At 45.4% G+C, this 21,239-nt stretch overlaps 1 protein-coding gene across 1 annotated transcript in view; it reads left to right on the top strand.

The window, feature by feature from the left end:
- Nucleotides 1–15,145, top strand: part of LOC106561624 (PDZ domain-containing RING finger protein 4) — a 176,465-nt gene extending 161,320 nt beyond the window's left edge. Inside the window, exons 7-8 of the mRNA XM_045688468.2 lie at nucleotides 9,677–9,766; nucleotides 10,873–15,145. Of these exons, the coding sequence (XP_045544424.2) occupies nucleotides 9,677–9,766; nucleotides 10,873–12,456 (1,674 nt within the window). The 3' untranslated portion in view covers nucleotides 12,457–15,145. The remainder of the gene's footprint in view (nucleotides 1–9,676; nucleotides 9,767–10,872) is intronic.
- Nucleotides 15,146–21,239: the final 6,094 nt, after the last annotated feature.

Here is a 21,239-nt window from a genome sequence, read left to right as displayed (position 1 = left end):
TAAACACAGATAGGTCTATACTGTAGGTCTATACTGTAGGTCCATAGGACCAATATCCCTTTAACACACCCGTACGGTAAACACAGATAGGTCTATACTGTAGGTCCATAGGACCAATATCCCTTTAACACACCCGTACGGTAAACACAGATAGGTCTATACTGTAGGTCCATAGGACCAATATCCCTTTAACACACCGTACGGTAAACGCAGATAGGTCTATACTGTAGGTCCATAGGACCAATATCCCTTTAACACACCCGTACGGTAAACACAGATAGGTCTATACTGTAGGTCCATAGGACCAATATCCCTTTAACACACCCGTACGGTAAACACAGATAGGTCTATACTGTAGGTCCATAGGACCAATATCCCTTTAACACACCCGTACGGTAAACACAGATAGGTCTATACTGTAGGTCCATAGGACCAATATCCCTTTAACACACCCGTACGGTAAACACAGATAGGTCTATACTGTAAGTCCATAGGACCAATATCCCTTTAACACACCCGTACAGTAAACACAGATAGGTCTATACTGTAGGTCCATAGGACCAATATCCCTTTAACACACCCGTACAGTAAACACAGATAGGTCTATACTGTAGGTCTATACTGTAGGTCCATAGGACCAATATCCCTTTAACACACCCGTACGGTAAACACAGATAGGTCTATACTGTAGGTCCATAGGACCAATATCCCTTTAACACACCGTACGGTAAACACAGATAGGTCTATACTGTAGGTCCATAGGACCAATATCCCTTTAACACACCCGTACGGTAAACACAGATAGGTCTATACTGTAGGTCCATAGGACCAATATCCCTTTAACACACCCGTACGGTAAACACAGATAGGTCTATACTGTAGGTCCATAGGACCAATATCCCTTTAACACACCCGTACGGTAAACACAGATAGGTCTATACTGTAGGTCCATAGGACCAATATCCCTTTAACACACCCGTACGGTAAACACAGATAGGTCTATACTGTAGGTCCATAGGACCAATATCCCTTTAACACACCCGTACGGTAAACACAGATAGGTCTATACTGTAGGTCCATAGGACCAATATCCCTTTAACACACCCGTACGGTAAACACAGATAGGTCTATACTGTAAGTCCATAGGACCAATATCCCTTTAACACACCCGTACAGTAAACACAGATAGGTCTATACTGTAGGTCCATAGGACCAATATCCCTTTAACACACCCGTACAGTAAACACAGATAGGTCTATACTGTAGGTCTATACTGTAGGTCCATAGGACCAATATCCCTTTAACACACCCGTACAGTAAACACAGATAGGTCTATACTGTAGGTCCATAGGACCAATATCCCTTTAACACACCCGTACGGTAAACACAGATAGGTCTATACTGTAGGTCCATAGGACCAATATCCCTTTAACACACCGTACGGTAAACACAGATAGGTCTATACTGTAGGTCCATAGGACCAATATCCCTTTAACACACCCGTACGGTAAACACAGATAGGTCTATACTGTAGGTCCATAGGACCAATATCCCTTTAACACACCCGTACGGTAAACACAGATAGGTCTATACTGTAGGTCCATAGGACCAATATCCCTTTAACACACCCGTACGGTAAACACAGATAGGTCTATACTGTAGGTCCATAGGACCAATATCCCTTTAACACACCCGTACGGTAAACACAGATAGGTCTATACTGTAGGTCCATAGGACCAATATCCCTTTAACACACCCGTACGGTAAACACAGATAGGTCTATACTGTAGGTCCATAGGACCAATATCCCTTTAACACACCCGTACGGTAAACACAGATAGGTCTATACTGTAAGTCCATAGGACCAATATCCCTTTAACACACCCGTACGGTAAACACAGATAGGTCTATACTGTAGGTCCATAGGACCAATATCCCTTTAACACACCCGTACAGTAAACACAGATAGGTCTATACTGTAGGTCTATACTGTAGGTCCATAGGACCAATATCCCTTTAACACACCCGTACGGTAAACACAGATAGGTCTATACTGTAGGTCCATAGGACCAATATCCCTTTAACACACCGTACGGTAAACACAGATAGGTCTATACTGTAGGTCCATAGGACCAATATCCCTTTAACACACCCGTACGGTAAACACAGATAGGTCTATACTGTAGGTCCATAGGACCAATATCCCTTTAACACACCCGTACGGTAAACACAGATAGGTCTATACTGTAGGTCCATAGGACCAATATCCCTTTAACACACCCGTACGGTAAACACAGATAGGTCTATACTGTAGGTCCATAGGACCAATATCCCTTTAACACACCCGTACGGTAAACACAGATAGGTCTATACTGTAGGTCCATAGGACCAATATCCCTTTAACACACCCGTACGGTAAACACAGATAGGTCTATACTGTAGGTCCATAGGACCAATATCCCTTTAACACACCCGTACGGTAAACACAGATAGGTCTATACTGTAAGTCCATAGGACCAATATCCCTTTAACACACCCGTACAGTAAACACAGATAGGTCTATACTGTAGGTCCATAGGACCAATATCCCTTTAACACACCCGTACAGTAAACACAGATAGGTCTATACTGTAGGTCTATACTGTAGGTCCATAGGACCAATATCCCTTTAACACACCCGTACAGTAAACACAGATAGGTCTATACTGTAGGTCCATAGGACCAATATCCCTTTAACACACCCGTACGGTAAACACAGATAGGTCTATACTGTAGGTCCATAGGACCAATATCCCTTTAACACACCGTACGGTAAACACAGATAGGTCTATACTGTAGGTCCATAGGACCAATATCCCTTTAACACACCCGTACGGTAAACACAGATAGGTCTATACTGTAGGTCCATAGGACCAATATCCCTTTAACACACCCGTACGGTAAACACAGATAGGTCTATACTGTAGGTCCATAGGACCAATATCCCTTTAACACACCCGTACGGTAAACACAGATAGGTCTATACTGTAAGTCCATAGGACCAATATCCCTTTAACACACCCGTACCGTAAACACAGATAGGTCTAAACTGTAGGTCCATAGGACCAATATCCCTTTAACACACCCGTACGGTAAACACAGATAGGTCTAAACTGTAGGTCCATAGGACCAATATCCCTTTAACACACCCGTACGGTAAACACAGATAGGTCTATACTGTAGGTCCATAGGACCAATAGAGCAGTCATTAGAGCTATTTTTATTCATGACATCCTGAGTTATACACAACAGCCAAAACATAAATATACCACTTGTGTTTCTTAGATGAAACACTGCAGGGCTGTTACATGCTCCTGTATAGGCCATGGACACCACCTCACATCGTGTTTTATTTAATCGACTTCCAACGGTACGCCATAAAAACTAATGGCAGGCTAATATGCACTGAGCTCAGGCCCAAGGCCATGGCGAATGGTGTGTGTGTGTGTGTTAGGGGTGTGAACACTTTAAATGAAACTGGGATCCTTAACGGAGAGGCTCAACCCCTCCACTGTTTTGGTGCCCTGGCTACCATGCTGTGAATGGCATGAAGCGAACCCGTTCACATGCACAGATACTATGTGTGATTGTGTGAGAGCGAAGTGTTACATCTCACTCATTTCAATATCCTAGCCCAATGGTCACAGACCTTTTCTGAGTCGAGATCACTTTCTGAGTCGAAATGCAAGTCCAGATCTACCACTCAGATGTTTTCTAAATATGACTTAAAAAACCTTAACCTGTGCTACATTAACCAATTAAAAACAGTTCTGTAGCAATGAGGTTTGTACAGTAAGCTATAGGCCCAATACATTATCACTGCATATTGGCTATGCTTGAATTGCCCTGTCAATGTTGTTCTTCTCAGACCATTTTGAAATGATATTTAAAACTGGTAGGTATATGATCACACTGGTAATAGATCATTTGTTATATTACTTGTGAGGCACAGTGGAGTGAGCATAATAATTAGCTTTTTTTCATTTTACTGGACTGATGGCCTGCATCTGATGGTCAGTCTGAGGGGAGGGAGCAGAGGTGAGGCTGCCTCTCACCCAACTCACCATCTCTCTCTCCCTCCCTCCGCTGAGAAAAGGGGACAGTCTTCCAGCTGATGACGAAACTGACGTCGCACTGCATTATTTCTGCATTATTTCTGCCTCATGCACCAACTTACACCAAGTTACTCAGAGGAAGGAATGACCAGAGGAAGTGAAATATTCCTTGATATTAAAAAGGAAACAAGCCACTAATAATAAGAAGAATGCAAGCTTATGGGAACACTTTGCTATACTCATTCATTACAGCTGCACCGCTGGTTGTAGCATGAGTGGAAGAAGAGAGAACACACATTTTATGTATTGACAGTGATGAATAACAACTTAAACATGAACTTACTCATAAAAACAGCAGCTCATTTACTGTATTCATTCAGTCGCTAGTCATGGTTTTAAAAGTTTAGAAAACTCACAGTATCAACTTTCGAGGCTTTTGAGGCTCAAGGAAACTGTGCAGACACAGTGATCTGAGCTATCTGATTGGCCAGTGGTAGACCAATAGGTGCACTTGATTTGCTCTCTGGGCCTGATTTGCTCTCTGGGCAGAGTTCTACCTTCAGACACATGAAATGGTTCCAAATGGGAACACTTTGCCTTCCCTGCGCTATGGCTGCTGAATCAAGTGCACCTACAGCCAACAGGGCGAAAGGAAAAATAAAATAAGAATGCAAGGCGAAAGGAAAAAACTCCTTTAGAACTACTTTGTTTTTTTTTTACATACATCTTTGGTAATCGACTAGGAATACTCTCGCGATCGACTGGTTGGTGACCACTGTCCTAGCCTATTCATTTTTTTACTGCTTTACTGAAGTTGCAAGATACAGCCCATTGCGAGATACAGCTTTTGACTGCAGATCGATATGCCTAGTGCCTGATGGCCAACCTACCTATACTGTGCCCCTACCCTCTCTCTCCATCCCACACTTGCTATGAAATGCTCTCCTCCATTCCAAAAATACTGAATCTTAGGAGTCGATTCCTAGCGGAATTGAGTCTTGACACTCAGAAATGGGAGTTGACATCGGAAGTCGACGTGCACCTGACCTGAGAGGTGAGAGAGATGCATTTAGATGCATCGCTCCACAGGTAATATTACACTTCACTACACTACAACGGCTTGATTTGTTTGATATGAGCAATTCTTCTTAGCTAGCTACATAGCCGTCTTTGTATCAAAGATAATTGTGTAGTTTAGAGTAATTGAGTAATTATCGAGGCTAGCTATCTTTGTCCTCCTAACGTAGTCAACACTGCTAGCTAGCCAACTTCTACCGAATAGCAGCACTGTAGAAACTATTACATTACAACGTAACGACTTGATTAGTGTGGTGTTAGTGTTAGTTAGCCAGCTACATAGTTGTCTTTGCTGTCTCTGTATCTAAGATAATTGTGTAGTTTGAGTAATTATCGAGGTGAGCTAGCCAGCCGCGACGCGGCGCCAGACTTAGTCAACACACCTAGTCATCATTAACCCACTGCTAGCTAGCCAACCGTTACTGACTAGCAGCGCTGTAGATACTAATACTTTACAACGGAACGATTTGACTAGTGCAGTGTTAGCTAGCTAGCTACTTAGTTGTCTTTGTCATAGCTTGATAATTGTGTAGTTTAGTAATTACCGAGGTTAGCTAGCCAGCCATCGAGGTTAGCTAGCCAGCTATTTCCGTCCCCCGCGACGCCATTTTTCCTAACCCAGCCAACTATTACCGACGAGCAGCATTGTAGAAACTAAATACATTACAAGGAACGTCTTGATTAGTGTTATGTTAGCTAGCTAGCTACAAAGTTGCTTTGTATCATGACAAGGTGTAGTACTGAAACTATCGAGGTTACCTAGCCAGCTACACGTTCAAAGTCAACAACGCAGCCACTGCTAGCTAGCCTACTCCACCAGCCAGCAGTACTGTATCATTTTAGTCAATAAGATTTTTGCAACGTAAGCTTAACTTTCTGAACATTCGAGACGTGTAGTCCACTTGTCATTCCAATCTCCTTTGCATTAGCGTAGCCTCTTCTGTAGCTTGTCTACTATGTGTCTGTCTATCCCTGTTCTCTCCCCTCTGCACAGGCCATACAAACGCTCCACACCGCGTGGCCGCTGCCACTCTAACCTGGTGGTCCCAGCGCGCACGACCCACGTGGAGTTCCAGGTCTCCGGCAGCCTCTGGAACTGCCGGTCTGCGGCCAACAAGGCTGAGTTCATCTCAGCCTATGCTACCCTCCAGTCCCTAGACTTCCTGGCGCTGACGGAAACATGGATTACCACAGATAACACTGCTACTCCTACTGCTCTCTCCTCGTCTGACTACGTGTTCTCGCATACCCCTAGAGCATCGAGCCAGCGGGGTGGTGGCACTGGAATCCTCATCTCTCCCAAGTGGACATTCTCTCTTTCTCCCCTGACCCATCTGTCTATCTCCTCATTTGAATTCCATGCTGTCACAGTTACCAGCCCTTTCAAGCTTAACATCCTTATCATTTATCGCCCTCCAGGTTCCCTTGGAGAGTTCATCAATGAGTTTGACGCCTTGATAAGTTCCTTTCCTGAGGATGGCTCACCTCTCACAGTTCTGGGTGACTTTAACCTCCCCACGTCTACCTTTGACTCATTACTCTCCGCCTCCTTCTTTCCACTCCTCTCCTCTTTCGACCTCACCCTCTCACCTTCCCCCCCTACTCACAAGGCAGGCAATACGCTTGACCTCATCTTTACTAGATGCTGTTCTTCCACTAATCTCATTGCAACTCCCCTCCAAGTCTCTGACCACTACCTTGTATCCTTTTCCCTCTCGCTCTCCTCCAACACTTCTCACTCTGCCCCTACTCGGATGGTATTGCGCCGTCCCAACCTTCGCTCTCTCTCTCCCGCTACTCTCTCCTCTTCCATCCTATCATCTCTTCCCTCTGCTCCAACCTATCTCCTGATTCTGCCTCCTCAACCCTCCTCTCCTCCCTCTCTGCATCCTTTGATTTCCTCTGTCCCCTATCCTCCAGGCCAGCTCGGTCCTCCCCTCCTGCTCCGTGGCTCGACGACTCACTGCGAGCTCACAGAACAGGGCTCCGGGCAGCCGAGCGGAAATGGAGGAAAACTCGCCTCCCTGTGGACCTGGCATCCTTTCACTCCCTCCTCTCTACATTTTCCTCTTCTGTCTCTGCTGCTAAAGCCACTTTCTACCACTCTAAACTCCAAGCATCTGCCTCTAACCCTAGGAAGCTCTTTGCTACCTTCTCCTCCCTCCTGAATCCTCCTCCCCCCCCCCCTCCTCCCTCTCTGCGGATGACTTCGTCAACCATTTTGAAAAGAAGGTTGACGACATCCGATCCTCGTTTGCTAAGTCAAACGACACCGCTGGTCCTGCTCACACTGCCCTACCCTGTGCTTTGACCTCTTTCTCCCCTCTCTCTCCAGATGAAATCTCGCGTCTTGTGACGGCCGGCCGCCCAACAACCTGCCCACTTGACCCTATCCCCTCCTCTCTTCTCCAGACCATTTCCGGAGACCTTCTCCCCTACCTCACCTCGCTCATCAACTCATCCTTGACCGCTGGCTACGTCCCTTCCGTCTTCAAGAGAGCGAGAGTTGCACCCCTTCTGAAAAAACCTACACTCGATCCCTCCGATGTCAACAACTACAGACCAGTATCCCTTCTTTCCTTTCTCTCCAAAACTCTTGAACGTGCTGTCCTTGGCCAGCTCTCTTGCTATCTCTCTCAGAATGACCTTCTTGATCCTAATCAGTCAGGTTTCAAGACTGGGCATTCAACTGAGACTGCTCTTCTCTGTGTCACGGAGGCTCTCCGCACTGCTAAAGCTAACTCTCTCTCCTCTGCTCTCATCCTTCTAGACCTATCTGCTGCCTTTGATACCGTGAACCATCAGATCCTCCTCTCCACCCTCTCCGAGCTGAGCATCTCCGGCGCGGCCCACGCTTGGATTGCGTCCTACCTGACAGGTCGCTCCTACCAGGTGGCGTGGCGAGAATCTGTCTCCGCACCACGTGCTCTCACCACTGGTGTCCCCCAGGGCTCTGTTCTAGGCCCACTCCTATTCTCGCTATACACCAAGTCACTTGGCTCTGTCATATCCTCACATGGTCTCTCATATCATTGCTATGCAGATGACACACAATTAATCTTCTCCTTTCCCCCTTCTGACAACTAGGTGGCGAATCACATCTCTGCATGTCTGGCAGACATATCAGTGTGGATGACGGATCACCACCTTAAGCTGAACCTCGGCAAGACGGAGCTGCTCTTCCTCCCGGGGAAGGACTGCCCGTTCCATGATCTCGCCATCACGGTTGACAACTCCCTTGTGTCCTCCTCCCAGAGTGCTAAGAGCCTCGGCGTGACCCTGGACAACACCCTGTCGTTCTCCACTAACATCAAGGCGGTGACCCGATCCTGTAGGTTCATGCTCTACAACATTCGCAGAGTGCGACCCTGCCTCACACAGGAAGCGGCGCAGGTCCTAATCCAGGCACTTGTCATCTCCCGTCTGGATTACTGCAACTCGTTGTTGGCTGGGCTCCCTGCCTGTGCCATTAAACCCCTACAACTCATCCAGAACGCCGCAGCCCGTCTGGTGTTCAACCTTCCCAAGTTCTCTCACGTCACCCCGCTCCTCCGCTCTCTCCACTGGCTTCCAGTCGAAGCTCGCATCCGCTACAAGACCATGGTGCTTGCCTACGGAGCTGTGAGGGGAACGGGACCTCCGTACCTTCAGGCTCTGATCAGGCCCTACACCCAAACAAGGGCACTGCGTTCATCCACCTCTGGCCTGCTCGCCTCCCTACCTCTGAGGAAGCACAGTTCCCGCTCAGCCCAGTCAAAACTGTTCGCTGCTCTGGCACCCCAATGGTGGAACAAGCTCCCTCACGACGCCAGGACAGCGGAGTCAATCACCACCTTCCGGAGACACCTGAAACCCCACCTCTTTAAGGAATACCTGGAATAGGATAAAGTATTCCTTCTAACCCCCCCTTAAAAGATTTAGATGCACTATTGTAAAGTGGTTGTTCCACTGGATATTATAAGGTGAATGCACCAATTTGTAAGTCGCTCTGGATAAGAGCGTCTGCTAAATGACTTAAATGTAAATGTAAATGCAAGGAGTCGAGGAATAAATTATTTTGGAGTCAACTCTCCACCACAATGTCATCGTCGTGGAAAAATGGCAGAGAAAGGTAAGCAACAGCAGCGAAGTCCTGTATGTCAATTCTTTGAGAAGTTAAACGAAAAGGAAATCCAAAATTTGCAAGGTGGAATTGAAGTGCAGTAATGGTAGTGCAGGTGCAACGCTTAACCATCTGAAAGGGACGCACCGTCAGACCAAAACCACTGCTGGCAGCAGTGCAGCTGCATTGTGAATTAACGTGGGATTTTATACATTTTTCTTACCGTTTTAATGGAAAATCCACCAAAAAATGGCAGTTTAAATGTTAAGAAAATGTTTCCATTTGTCACATCCCTAGTGTGTGTGCACACCGCTGAGAACGGACAGCTAGATGGTGTAAGGGTTTCTCATATTCTGGTTTAAATCCTATCTCTCTATCTCTCACTCTCTCTCTATCTCTCTAGCTGGAGGAAGCGTGGTTGGATGATGAACCCAGTGAATTCTTGGAGAGAGAAGAGATGGAGCTAGAGGCACTTCAGGAGGAACAGGAGAAGGTGAGACCATACTGCCGCAGGTATAGGCCAAAGAGTTTATCACAATTTGTCTTACACTCTCCCACACATTGCACATACCTGTAAAGCATGGTAGACTAGACAACTGCTCATCACTAAAGTGACACACCAAAGAGTTTATGTACTATAGAATTTTTTTTAGGGTCTCTATGGTCCACCCTCAGATTCTTTGAAAACCTGTGAAAATATGTAATACCCTTGGAAAAATGGTGTGTTTTGCTGAGAGATTAGCAGGCTGTGAATGGGTAGATATGGAAGTTCAAAGACGGAAAAGCTATTGGGGAACGTGGCAGCATAGTGGTACAGAACTCCACAAGAATGGAGGGAATCCCAGCGCAGCCCGTAGTGGTACAGAACTCCACAAGAATGGAGGGAATCTCAGCTCAGCCCGTAGTGGTACAGAACTCCACAAGAATGGAGGGAATCCCAGCGCAGCCCGTAGTGGTACAGAACTCCACAAGAATGGAGGGAATCCCAGCGCAGCCCGTAGTGGTACAGAACTCCACAAGAATGGAGGGAATCCCAGCGCAGCCCGTAGTGGTACAGAACTCCACAAGAATGGAGGGAATCCCAGAGGAGAACCGTAGTGGTACAGAACTCCACAAGAATGGAGGGAATCCCAGGGGAGAACCGTAGTGGTACAGAACTCCACAAGAATGGAGGCAATCCCAGAGGAGAACCGTAGTGGTACAGATCTCCACAGAATGGAGGGAATCCCAGTGGAGAACCGTAGTGGTACAGAACTCCACAAGAATGGAGGGAATCCCAGGGGAGAACCGTAGTGGTACAGAACTCCACAAGAATGGAGGGAATCCCAGTCGAGAACCCAAAGCACTGACTTAGAAGTTCAGAACTATTTCAGACGTTCAAAATTTCAGAAACTACACTGGGGGGAGTGCTGTAATAATACTAAAGCCCTTTTGTGGGGAAAAACTTATTCTGATTGGCTTGGCCTGGCTACCCAATGGTTGCATGTTGCATTTATATTTTTGTTCAGTATAGTTATGTATCTTATTCAAGATTTGTACCTATTTCTTTACATTAGGGGTAATTTCAGTACTGATTATATCATTTTTTCTTTATTACAGGCCAATGGAGAAGAGGATGATATCACTGCCACCTGTTCCTCCAGAACTCAGGACAGCGGGCTGGGGATGTCGTTAAGGAACAGCATCGACGCCCCCGACCACAACGCCCTCCTAACCCACATCCAACGGAGACTCTCCCAGTGTCTGAGGGACAGACAGGACTGTCCCACACGTCTGGAAGAAGAGGAGGAGGAGGAAGAAGAGGAGGATGTTGCAGAGGATGGCGATCGGTTCCAGCAGCTCCTGGAGCTGAAGTGTCAGATCCGTAACAGCGGAGAATATGACCTGATCTATAGCAGACGCAGCACTATAGAGTGTAGGCTGGGGGAGCCGGCCGGTGGTGTGCAGCGTGAGCTCCACATGCTCAACGACGAGCTCCGCAGCATCGAGCTAGAGTGCCAGAACATCATGCAGGCACACAAGCTCGGCAAGGGGCCGGTGGGGTCCCAGTGGGACCAGGGGCAGCAAGTGTTTCCCCAAATTGTCTGCCCCACACCCAAGGACCAAAGCTCCCACCTGGGGTGCAATGACTCACCTAGAAGAAGCAAGCTGGTGGACATCAACGAGTGTCCGGAGAAGCCGGAGAAGTCAGACAAGGACAGCTCGAGTGCCTACAACACTGCAGAGAGCTCTCGCAGCACGCCGCTGGCAATGGACCGCTCCCCTGAGCACTCCCTTCAGAGGAGGATGGTGACCCTCAGCAACCAGAGGAACCTCCACAGCAGCCTGGCCAGCCTCCACACCACAGCCAGCCCCAGCCCCAGCCCCAAACGCCGGCCTCTCCACTCTGCCCCCATCCCAGGCAAGGCCAGCAGCCCCGATCACAGCCTTTACCCCTCAGAGTCGGACAAGGTGGCCCCTGCAGACAACGAAAGGAGTGGGTTTGGGAACTGGAAGGTGAAGCCTCAGCCTCCTCCCAGGGCCTCCCAGATCCCTTACCTATCCCCGTCCCATGACTCCCAGCACCGCCAGCCCAACGTCAACATCCCAGCCCACGCTCGCCACTACCAGAGCTACATGCAGCTGATTCAGCAGCGCTCAGCTGCGGAGTACGCCCAGAGCCAGCTCAGCCTGCTCAGTGGGGTCAAGGAGCCCCAGCTGAGCCCTGCCATCGAGCCTAAGATGGAATGGAAGGTGAAAATCCGTTCGGACGGCACGCGCTACATTACCAAGAGACCCATCAGGGACAAGATCCTACGGGAACGCGCCCTGAAGATCAAAGAGGAGCGTAGCGGAGGGATGACCACGGACGACGATGCTATGTCCGAGATGAAGATGGGGCGGTACTGGAGTAAAGAGGAGAGGAAGCAGCATCTGGTCAGGGCTAAAGAACAGCGGAGGAGACGGGAGTTCATGCAGCGCAGCCGACTGGAGAGCCTGAGGGAGAGTCCTCAGAGCAGCAGTGAAGGACCCAAGGAGGTCAACATCATTGAACTGAGCCACAGGAAGATGATGAAGAAGTGCAACAAGAAGATCCTGGACAACTGGATGACCATTCAGGAACTGATGACTCACGGGGCCAAAGCCCCTGATGACCCCAGGGCCAAAGTACATAAGGCCTTCCTATCGGTCACCACTGTATAATATACAACTAACACATAACAATCTATAGTAGTGTTTCTCAACCGCATTCATACCAGGAACCAGCAAGCTATGGCCCTACCCCGGTGAGCAACATCCCAGGGACCGGTGCTGGTCTCCGGACCGGAATTTGAGAAACACTGATCTACAGTACCCCATGTGGTATTATATACTTGCCTCGTTCAATGTGGCGTTTTTATGAGGGCGATAGGAATATTTTTCACAACTTTGTTACCCGAAAAATAGCATTTTCTAAAGAATTTTATCCAATGGTTTCCATGGCATTAAAAAAAATCTGTTTTTCATTATTTCACTCTGTTCCAGAAACACTTTTGTATGAGATTACTGAGCAATTATTTTTCTTAGTTCATCCTGTAAATGTAATTACCTGCATAATGTTCAATTATTTTCATATTTCTGTTCTGTTATGCAGTGATTCCAACCCACAAAGGTCAGAATATTTGTATGTACTCCCTCAGGGGGAGAGGCGTTCAATTGAATGTACAGTACAGAAATCCTACTTCTTGCAGGTCTAGATTTGATAAACCAGCCATTTGATTTGTCCTAAAAGGGACACTTCGGGATTTTGGTATGAAGGAAGCTAGAGGAAAGTTTCGCAAGCCAATGCTCACTAGCGTTAGCGCAATGACTGGAAGTCTATAGGTGTCAGTTAGCATGCTAGCAGATTGGGCTCCCGAGTGGCGCAGCAGTCTAAGGCACTGCATCTCATTGCTAGAGGCATCAATACATACCCTGGTTCGATTCCAGGCTGTATCACAACTGGCCGTGATAGGGAGTCCCATAGGGCGGAGCACAATTGGCCCAGCGTCATCCGGTTTAGGGTTTGGCCGGGGTAGGCCATCATTGTAAATAAGAATTTGTTCTTAACTGACTTGCGTAGTTAAATAAAGGTAAAATTTAAAAAAAATGTAAAAAATATACCCATAGACTTAGTCATTGCGCTATTAACAACTTCCTTCAAACTGCACGCAGAGACATACAAATGGTATTCACAAATTCATCTGACTCTGGGGAAGTAGATAAAGTGCCTCTGCCAAAATCCGAAGTATCCCTTTAAAGGTCATGAACAGTCAAAATAATGTTTTTCATGAAATTGGATAATATTTGGATGAAACTAGATCAAAGTATGAAAAATGACTGGTTCTTCTACATTGATCAAGTTTGATCATAGAGTCACTGGTCCCCCCCACCATGTCAAAAACTTAGATTCAGGAGGTGGGATTATTAAGGGGATAGGGTGACATCACTCTAACTCTCTCATTTTAATAAGAGAAGGGTCGTTCAAAACTCCGATGCAGTCGTCATGTCAACACATCCATCAGTACTGCTGTGAACCGCATCACAAGAGACATGCCAAAAGGGAAACTTATATAAAAAAGATTGACATCATTAATGCAATTTCAATGTTGTTTGACTTGCTTTGTGTATCACCAAATTTGCTTGAGATGATTTTACTGCAACACTGCTCACTGCATCCAAGTTGCTTGACATTTCAAATAGATGCCATTCAAGGTGAGCTCATGAATATAAGCTTCCCTCCTTCTCAGTCTGTTTTTTGTAATTACTTTCTGGTTGTTAGCCATGAGAGAAAAAGTTTCTCACATTTCGACCATTTCTATCCAAAACAGATATTATGGGTGATATTTTAGTCACTCAAAAAGTGATTTTAGATGTGAATCAGAATGACTGTTCGAAAACTTTAAGATGTGAACACTTATTTGAAAATCCAAATGGCTAATGTTTAAGTTTTAACGTTCAGGACTTTCTGCTGATTCCACACACACATCCAACTAAAAGTACAACCATTGATTTACCAAATAATAATACATTTCTTCGAAACAATATAGTAAAGAGAGAAGTTGGATTGAATGCTTACATTTTCTACCTGCATAAAAGGGACCAATGTTGAGATACTTTAGCCAAATCAAGAATGTATCAAAAAAACTGTGGACCATTTGCATTTCCCTTTGCAACCATTTGAAGAGGCTTTGAAGACAAGCTGTGATATGTTACCCCTCTTTGGTATTATATTACATTACTGCAATGCATCAGGAGTTCCAATGTAGTACTGGTACACCCTCTCGTCATAGGATTTAGCATATTTATGTTCACATTATCCTTTGTTTTTCCATATTGTACAATGTTAAAGTTTCTCAACATAACCTAAACAGTTTCCAATTAAATTCAAAACATTTGTTATGAACTGACTATTGTTCTCTGGTGCTGCTCAAAGTTGAGCTCAAGCTTCACCTTAAAATAAGTTAAGAGTACTATGTTTTAACAATGGCAGATCGTTGAGTAGCACACGCACACTCCGTACCCTTGTACTTACTAGTTATGGATTGGATGACTGCCGGTGTGCAGGACTCATAACTTGGCAGTACATTTCCCAATTGTGAAATCAGGTTTCCATATACAATAACTACACACATTCCAGTCTGGTTCAGTGTACTGCATAATATGTACTTGTTGTAAACGCCTCATTTTCAGTTAAAATATTGTAAATTTGAACTTTGAAACCAACTCCTGTATTTGTTTTACGTCAAGGGTCTTATTTCGAGTAATATGTAGTTAGCACACTTGTAGCCAGGTAAACGTGTGGTATAATTGTGATCATTGCAAAATGAAATGAGAATAAATTATTGTTTTGTTTTTCTTTAGGAAACCTCTGCAGCACTGTGTTGACTCTGTCCTTCCGTCTAGTTTTCTATTCACAAGACACCATATTGCTTGTAACCCAATTATGTGTTGCTGTCTTGGGGATCGAGGGTAACCTAATCCCACTGACGGGATTGCTAGCAAGGCGGGAAATTCAAAACATACAAAATCTAATAATTTCAATTTCTCAAACAATCAACTATTTTACACCATTTAAAAGATAAACATCTCCTTAATCGAACCACATTGTCCGATTTTCAAAGAGGCTTTACGGCGAAAGCATAAAGTTAGATTATGTTAGGAGAGTACATAGCCAAAAAAGTACACACATCCATTTTCAATTCAAGGACAGGCGTCACCAAAAGCAGAAAACCAGCTAAAATTATGCACTAACCTTTGACAATCTTCATCAGATGACACTCCTAGGACATTATGTTAGACAATACATGCATTTTTGTTCTATCAAGTTCATATTTATATCCAAAAACAGCATTTTACATTGGCGCGTGTCGTTGAGAAAATGTGTCTCACCCAAAACTGCCAGTGAATTTATAAAAAATACTCATTATAAAACGTGGTTAAAGTATTAACCTGTTGGGGATAGGGGGCAGTATTTGCACGGCCGGATAAAAAACGTACCCGATTTAATCTGGTTACTACTCCTGCCCAGTAACTAGAATATGCATATAATTATTGGCTTTGGATAGAAAAGACCCTAAAGTTTCTAAAACTGTTTGAATGGTGTCTGTGAGTATAACAGAACTCATATGGCAGGCAAAAACCTGAGAAGATTCCTTACAGGAAGTGGCCTGTCTGACCATTCCTTGAGCTTCTTGACTCTGTTTATTGAAGACTGAGGATCTTTGCTGTAACGTGACACTTCCTACGGCTCCCATAGGCTCTCAGAAGGCGGGAAAAAGCTGAATGATGTAATTCCAGCCCCAGGCTGAAACACATTAGCGCTTTTGGCAAGTGCTCTATCAGAGGACAATGGGCTGAGGCGCGTGGACGAGTCGACCCCATGTTTTTATTTTCTATCGTCTTTGAACCTAAACACAGATTCCCGGTCGGAATATTATCGCTTTTTTACGAGAAAAATGGCATAAAAATTGATTTTAAACAGCGGTTGTGGAATATTTAGAATTTTTTTGTCACGAAATGCGTCGTGCGCGTCACCCTTCTTTACCATTCGGATAGTGTCTTGAACGCACGAACAAAACAGAGGATATTTGAACATAACTATGGATTATTTGGGACCAAACCAACATTTGTTATTGAAGTAGAAGTCCTGGGAGTGCATTCTGACGAAGACAGCAAAGGTAATACAATTTTTCTTATAGTAAATCTGATTTTGGTGAGTGCTGAACTTGGTGGGTGTCTAAATAGCTAGCCCTGTGATGCCGGGCTATCTACTGAGAATATTGCAAAATGTGCTTTCACCGAAAAGCTATTTTAAAATCGGACATAGCGAGTGCATAGAGGAGTTCTGTATCTATAATTCTTAAAATAATTGTTATGTTTTTTGTGAACGTTTATCGTGAGTAATTTAGTAAATTCACCAGAAGTTTGCGGGGGGTATGCTAGTTCTGAACGTCACATGCTAATGTAAAAAGCTGTTTTTTTATATAATATGAACTTGATTGAACAAAACATGCATGTATTGTATAACATAATGTCCTAGGGTTGTCATCTGATGAAGATCATCAAAGGTTGGTGCTGCATTTAGCTGTGGTTTGGGTTTATGTGACATTATATGCTAGCTTGAAAAATGGGTGTCTGATTATTTCTGGCTGGGTACTCGGCTGACATAATCTAATGTTTTGCTTTCGTTGTAAAGCCTTTTTGAAATCGGACAGTGTGGTTAGATTAACAAGAGTCTTGTCTTTAAAATGGTGTAAAATAGTCATATGTTTTAGAAATTGAAGTAATAGCATTTCTAAGGTATTTGAATAACGCGCCACGGGATTCAACTGGCTGTTGAGTAGCTGGGACGATTTCGTCCCGCCGACCCTAGAGAGGTTAAACTGTTATTCAAAGAATAACGGATGCATTCTCCTGAATGCAACCGCATTGACAGATTTCAAAATAACTTTACTGGGAAAGCATACTTTGCAATAATCTGAGTACTCTGGTCAGAAAAATACACTAGGCTATACAGATAGCCGCCATGATCACCACTAGATCTGGTCCTGCTCACAATGCCCTACCCTGTGCTTTGACCTCTTTCTCCCCTCTCTCTCCAGATGAAATCTCGCGTCTTGTGACGGCCGGCCGCCCAACAACCTGCCCACTTGACCCTATCCCCTCCTCTCTTCTCCAGACCATTTCCGGAGACCTTCTCCACTACCTCGCATCGCTCATCAACTCATCCTTGACCGCTGGCTACGTCCCTTCCGTCTTCAAGAGAGCGAGAGTTGCACCCCTTCTGAAAAAACCTACACTCGATCCCTCCGATGTCAACAACTACAGACCAGTATCCCTTCTTTCTTTTCTCTCCAAAACTCTTGAACGTGCCGTCCTTGGCCAGCTCTCCTCCTATCTCTCTCAGAATGACCTTCTTGATCCTAATCAGTCAGGTTTCAAGACTGGGCATTCAACTGAGACTGCTCTTCTCTGTGTCACGGAGGCTCTCCGCACTGCTAAAGCTAACTCTCTCTCCTCTGCTCTCATCCTTCTAGACCTATCTGCTGCCTTTGATACTGTGAACCATCAGATCCTCCTCTCCACCCTCTCCGAGTTGGGCATCTCCGGCGCGGCCCACGCTTGGATTGCGTCCTACCTGACAGGTCGCTCCTACCAGGTGGCGTGGCGAGAATCTGTCTCCGCACCATGCGCTCTCACCACTGGTGTCCCCCAGTGCTCTGTTCTAGGCCCTCTCCTATTCTCGCTATACACCAAGTCACTTGGCTCTGTCATATCCTCACATGGTCTCTCCTATCATTGCTATGCAGACGACACACAATTAATCTTCTCCTTTCCCCCTTCTGATAACCAGGCGGCGAATCGCATCTCTGCACGTCTGTCAGACATATCAGTGTGGATGACGGATCACCACCTCAAGCTGAACCTCGGCAAGACGGAGCTGCTCTTCCTCCCGGGGAAGGACTGCCCGTTCCATGATCTCGCCATCACGGTTGACAACTCCCTTGTGTCCTCCTCCCAGAGTGCTAAGAACCTTGGCGTGATCCTGGACAACACCCTGTCGTTCTCCACTAACATCAAGGTGGTGACCCGATCCTGTAGGTTCATGCTCTACAACACTCGCAGAGTACGACCCTGCCTCACACAGGAAGTGGCGCAGGTCCTAATCCCGGCACTTGTCATCTCCCGTCTAGATTACTGCAACTCGCTGTTGGCTGGGCTCTCTGCCTGTGCCATTAAACCCCTACAACTTATCCAGAACGCCGCAGCCCGTCTGGTATTCAACCTTCCCAAGTTCTCTCACGTCACCCCGCTCCTCCGCTCTCTCCACTGGCTTCCAGTTGAAGCTCGCATCCGCTACAAGACCATGGTGATTGCCTACGGAGCTGTGAAGGGAACGGCACCTCCATACCTTCAGGCTCTGATCAGGCCCTACACCCAAACAAGGGCACTGCGTTCATCCACCTCTGGCCTGCTGGCCCCCCTACCTCTGAGGAAGCACAGTTCCCGCTCAGCCCAGTCAAAACTGTTCGCTGCTCTGGCACCCCAATGGTGGAACAAGCTCCCTCACGATGCCAGGACAGCGGAGTCAATCACCACCTTCCGGAGACACCTGAAACCCCACCTCTTTAAGGAATACCTAGGGTAGGATAAAGTAATCCTTCTAACCACCCCCCCCCCTTAAAAGATTTAGATGCACTATTGTAAAGTGGTTGTTCCACTGGATATCATAAGGTGAATGCACCAATTTGTAAGTCGCTCTGGATAAGAGCGTCTGCTAAATGACTTAAATGTAATGTAAATGTAAATGTTGGAATCATCTAAAACCATAAATAACATTAGCAATATTCCCTTACCTTTAATAATCTTCATCAGAAGGCACTTCCAGGAATCTCAGGTCCACAACAAATGTTGTTTTTTTCGATGAAGTTCATAATTTATGTCCAAATAACTCCATGCTGTTCCGTGTTGTTAGCGCCTTCGGTAGGCTACTCAAAATGAAGGGCGGGGAGGGAAAAGTCACGGCGAAAAGTAAAAAAAAAATCTATTTATGTTCGTTCAAACATGTCAAACGTTGTTTAGCATCAATCTTTTGGTCCATTTTTAACGTGAAACATCAGTAATATTTCAACCCGACCTCTCCTGTGTCTTGAAACACGTTTTGAAAAATGTCTTGCCTCGCATGAATGCGCATGTGCGCGCAATAATGAAGTGACGACATCCCAGGGACGTCAACTTCCCTTCCTTCTCATTCGGTCTCTGTTCATCATAGACGCTTCAAACAACTTTATAAAGATCGTTGACATCTAGTGAAAGCCATAGGAAGTGCAAAATTAATCCTTTGTCACTGTGTGTTTTATTGCCAATGACTTGAAAATAGTACAGCCACAACATTTTCATTTCCTGCTTGTATTTTTTCTCAGGTTTTTGCCTGCCATATGAGTTCTGTTATACTTAGAGACACCATTCAAACAGCTTTAGAAACTTCAGAGTGTTTTCTATCCAAATCTACTAATACTAATAATATGCATATTCTATTTTCTGGGCCGGAGTAGTAACCTGTTTAAATTGGGTACGTTTTTCATCCGGCCGTGAAAATACTGCCCCCTTGCCCCTAGAGGTTATTAAAGGGCTGCCCCTTTATCTTTGTGGCAAATTTGCTGCAAACTAAATAGTGTGCCACAAAATGTTGCCAAAAGTTTGCAAACGTTTGCCACTAGTGGTGAATCTGCAGCAAACCTTTGGCACAATAATATTTATTGCCACTAGGAAACCGTTCACCAGAGGGTTTTTTTATGACCAATCAGTTGGATTAGAAATATCTGTTGGAAAATGGAAACCAAGCTGTCTAGCTAGCTACCTAGCAAAGTTGTATGGTGAGTGTCTAACTTATTAATTCAACTTCCTAATAAACTTTAACATTTTATTAGCTAAATGAATCCTAGTTAGCAATGTCATGTTTTATGGGATAGAGTGAAACACGTTTTGTTGATACCAGTTTCAATCTGTCAGCACCACTGACTGACTGGCTAGCGCTTAACTAGATAACGTTAGCTATGATATTTATTGCACAATTCATGTGATATGTAGCTAGATAGATAACTAATGATTTGCATTTTAATACCAATATGTATGTCAACTACTTGTCTCTTTCCAGTGATCCTGACGACCAAGGACGGGTCTGATGAATTATTTGGCGTCACAGCTAGCCTATGTCAAGCTAGTAGGGTTTCCTTGAACGTAGCCCGCAACGCGGTTAGCCATTGTGGCTGGGACCGCGGATTTCCCCGGGTTTGTGGCTGTCTAGATCCCTGCTGTTTGTTGTTTTCAATCTTCCCTGTGACCTGCCCTGTCTGGAACTGCGAGGAGTAACAGCGTAACCTACGTTGCTAGACCAAAGCCGGCGGGAGTACCGTTAAGGACAGTGGTGTCTCTCTATCAGACGTGAAGAATCTTTTAAACAAACAAAAAGAGACTTACAGCAAGAAAATAGCTTCAAGTATTTTGTCCAAATACTTGTGGATTCTACTAATAAAAGAATGGACAACCATGATAACAATGACCAATAAATCAGACTCTCAGTTCTCAAATCAGATCTCGAGGGACAATCAAGGCGGAACAACATGGTTGTGGATGGAATTGCAGAATCTCCACATGAGACCTGGATGTAGTCTGAAGACAAAGTGAGGGAAATGATCTCTGAGAAATTGAAGATGGACCACAGGAAGATTGAGGTGGAGCGTGCTCACAGGACTGGAAAACCCACCACCGGCCCAGGTGATAGGCCCAGGCCGATGGTGGTCAAGTTCCTGAGGTTCAAGGACAATGTAGCTGTTCTAGGAGGAGCCAAGAACTTGAGAGGAACATATATCTTCCTCAACGAGGACTTTCCTGAAGCTGTGCGTCAGAAGAGGAAAGAACTGATCCCAGCCATGAAAGCTGCCAGAGCGCGTGGGGACACTGCT

This window comes from Salmo salar, chromosome 10 (assembly GCF_965601325.2).
Source record: "Salmo salar chromosome 10, fSalSal1, whole genome shotgun sequence".
In the NCBI taxonomy this organism is placed as follows: Eukaryota; Metazoa; Chordata; class Actinopteri; order Salmoniformes; family Salmonidae; genus Salmo; species Salmo salar.
Note: the sequence above shows the minus strand (reverse complement) of the source record. Positions and strands in the feature narration are given on the sequence as shown.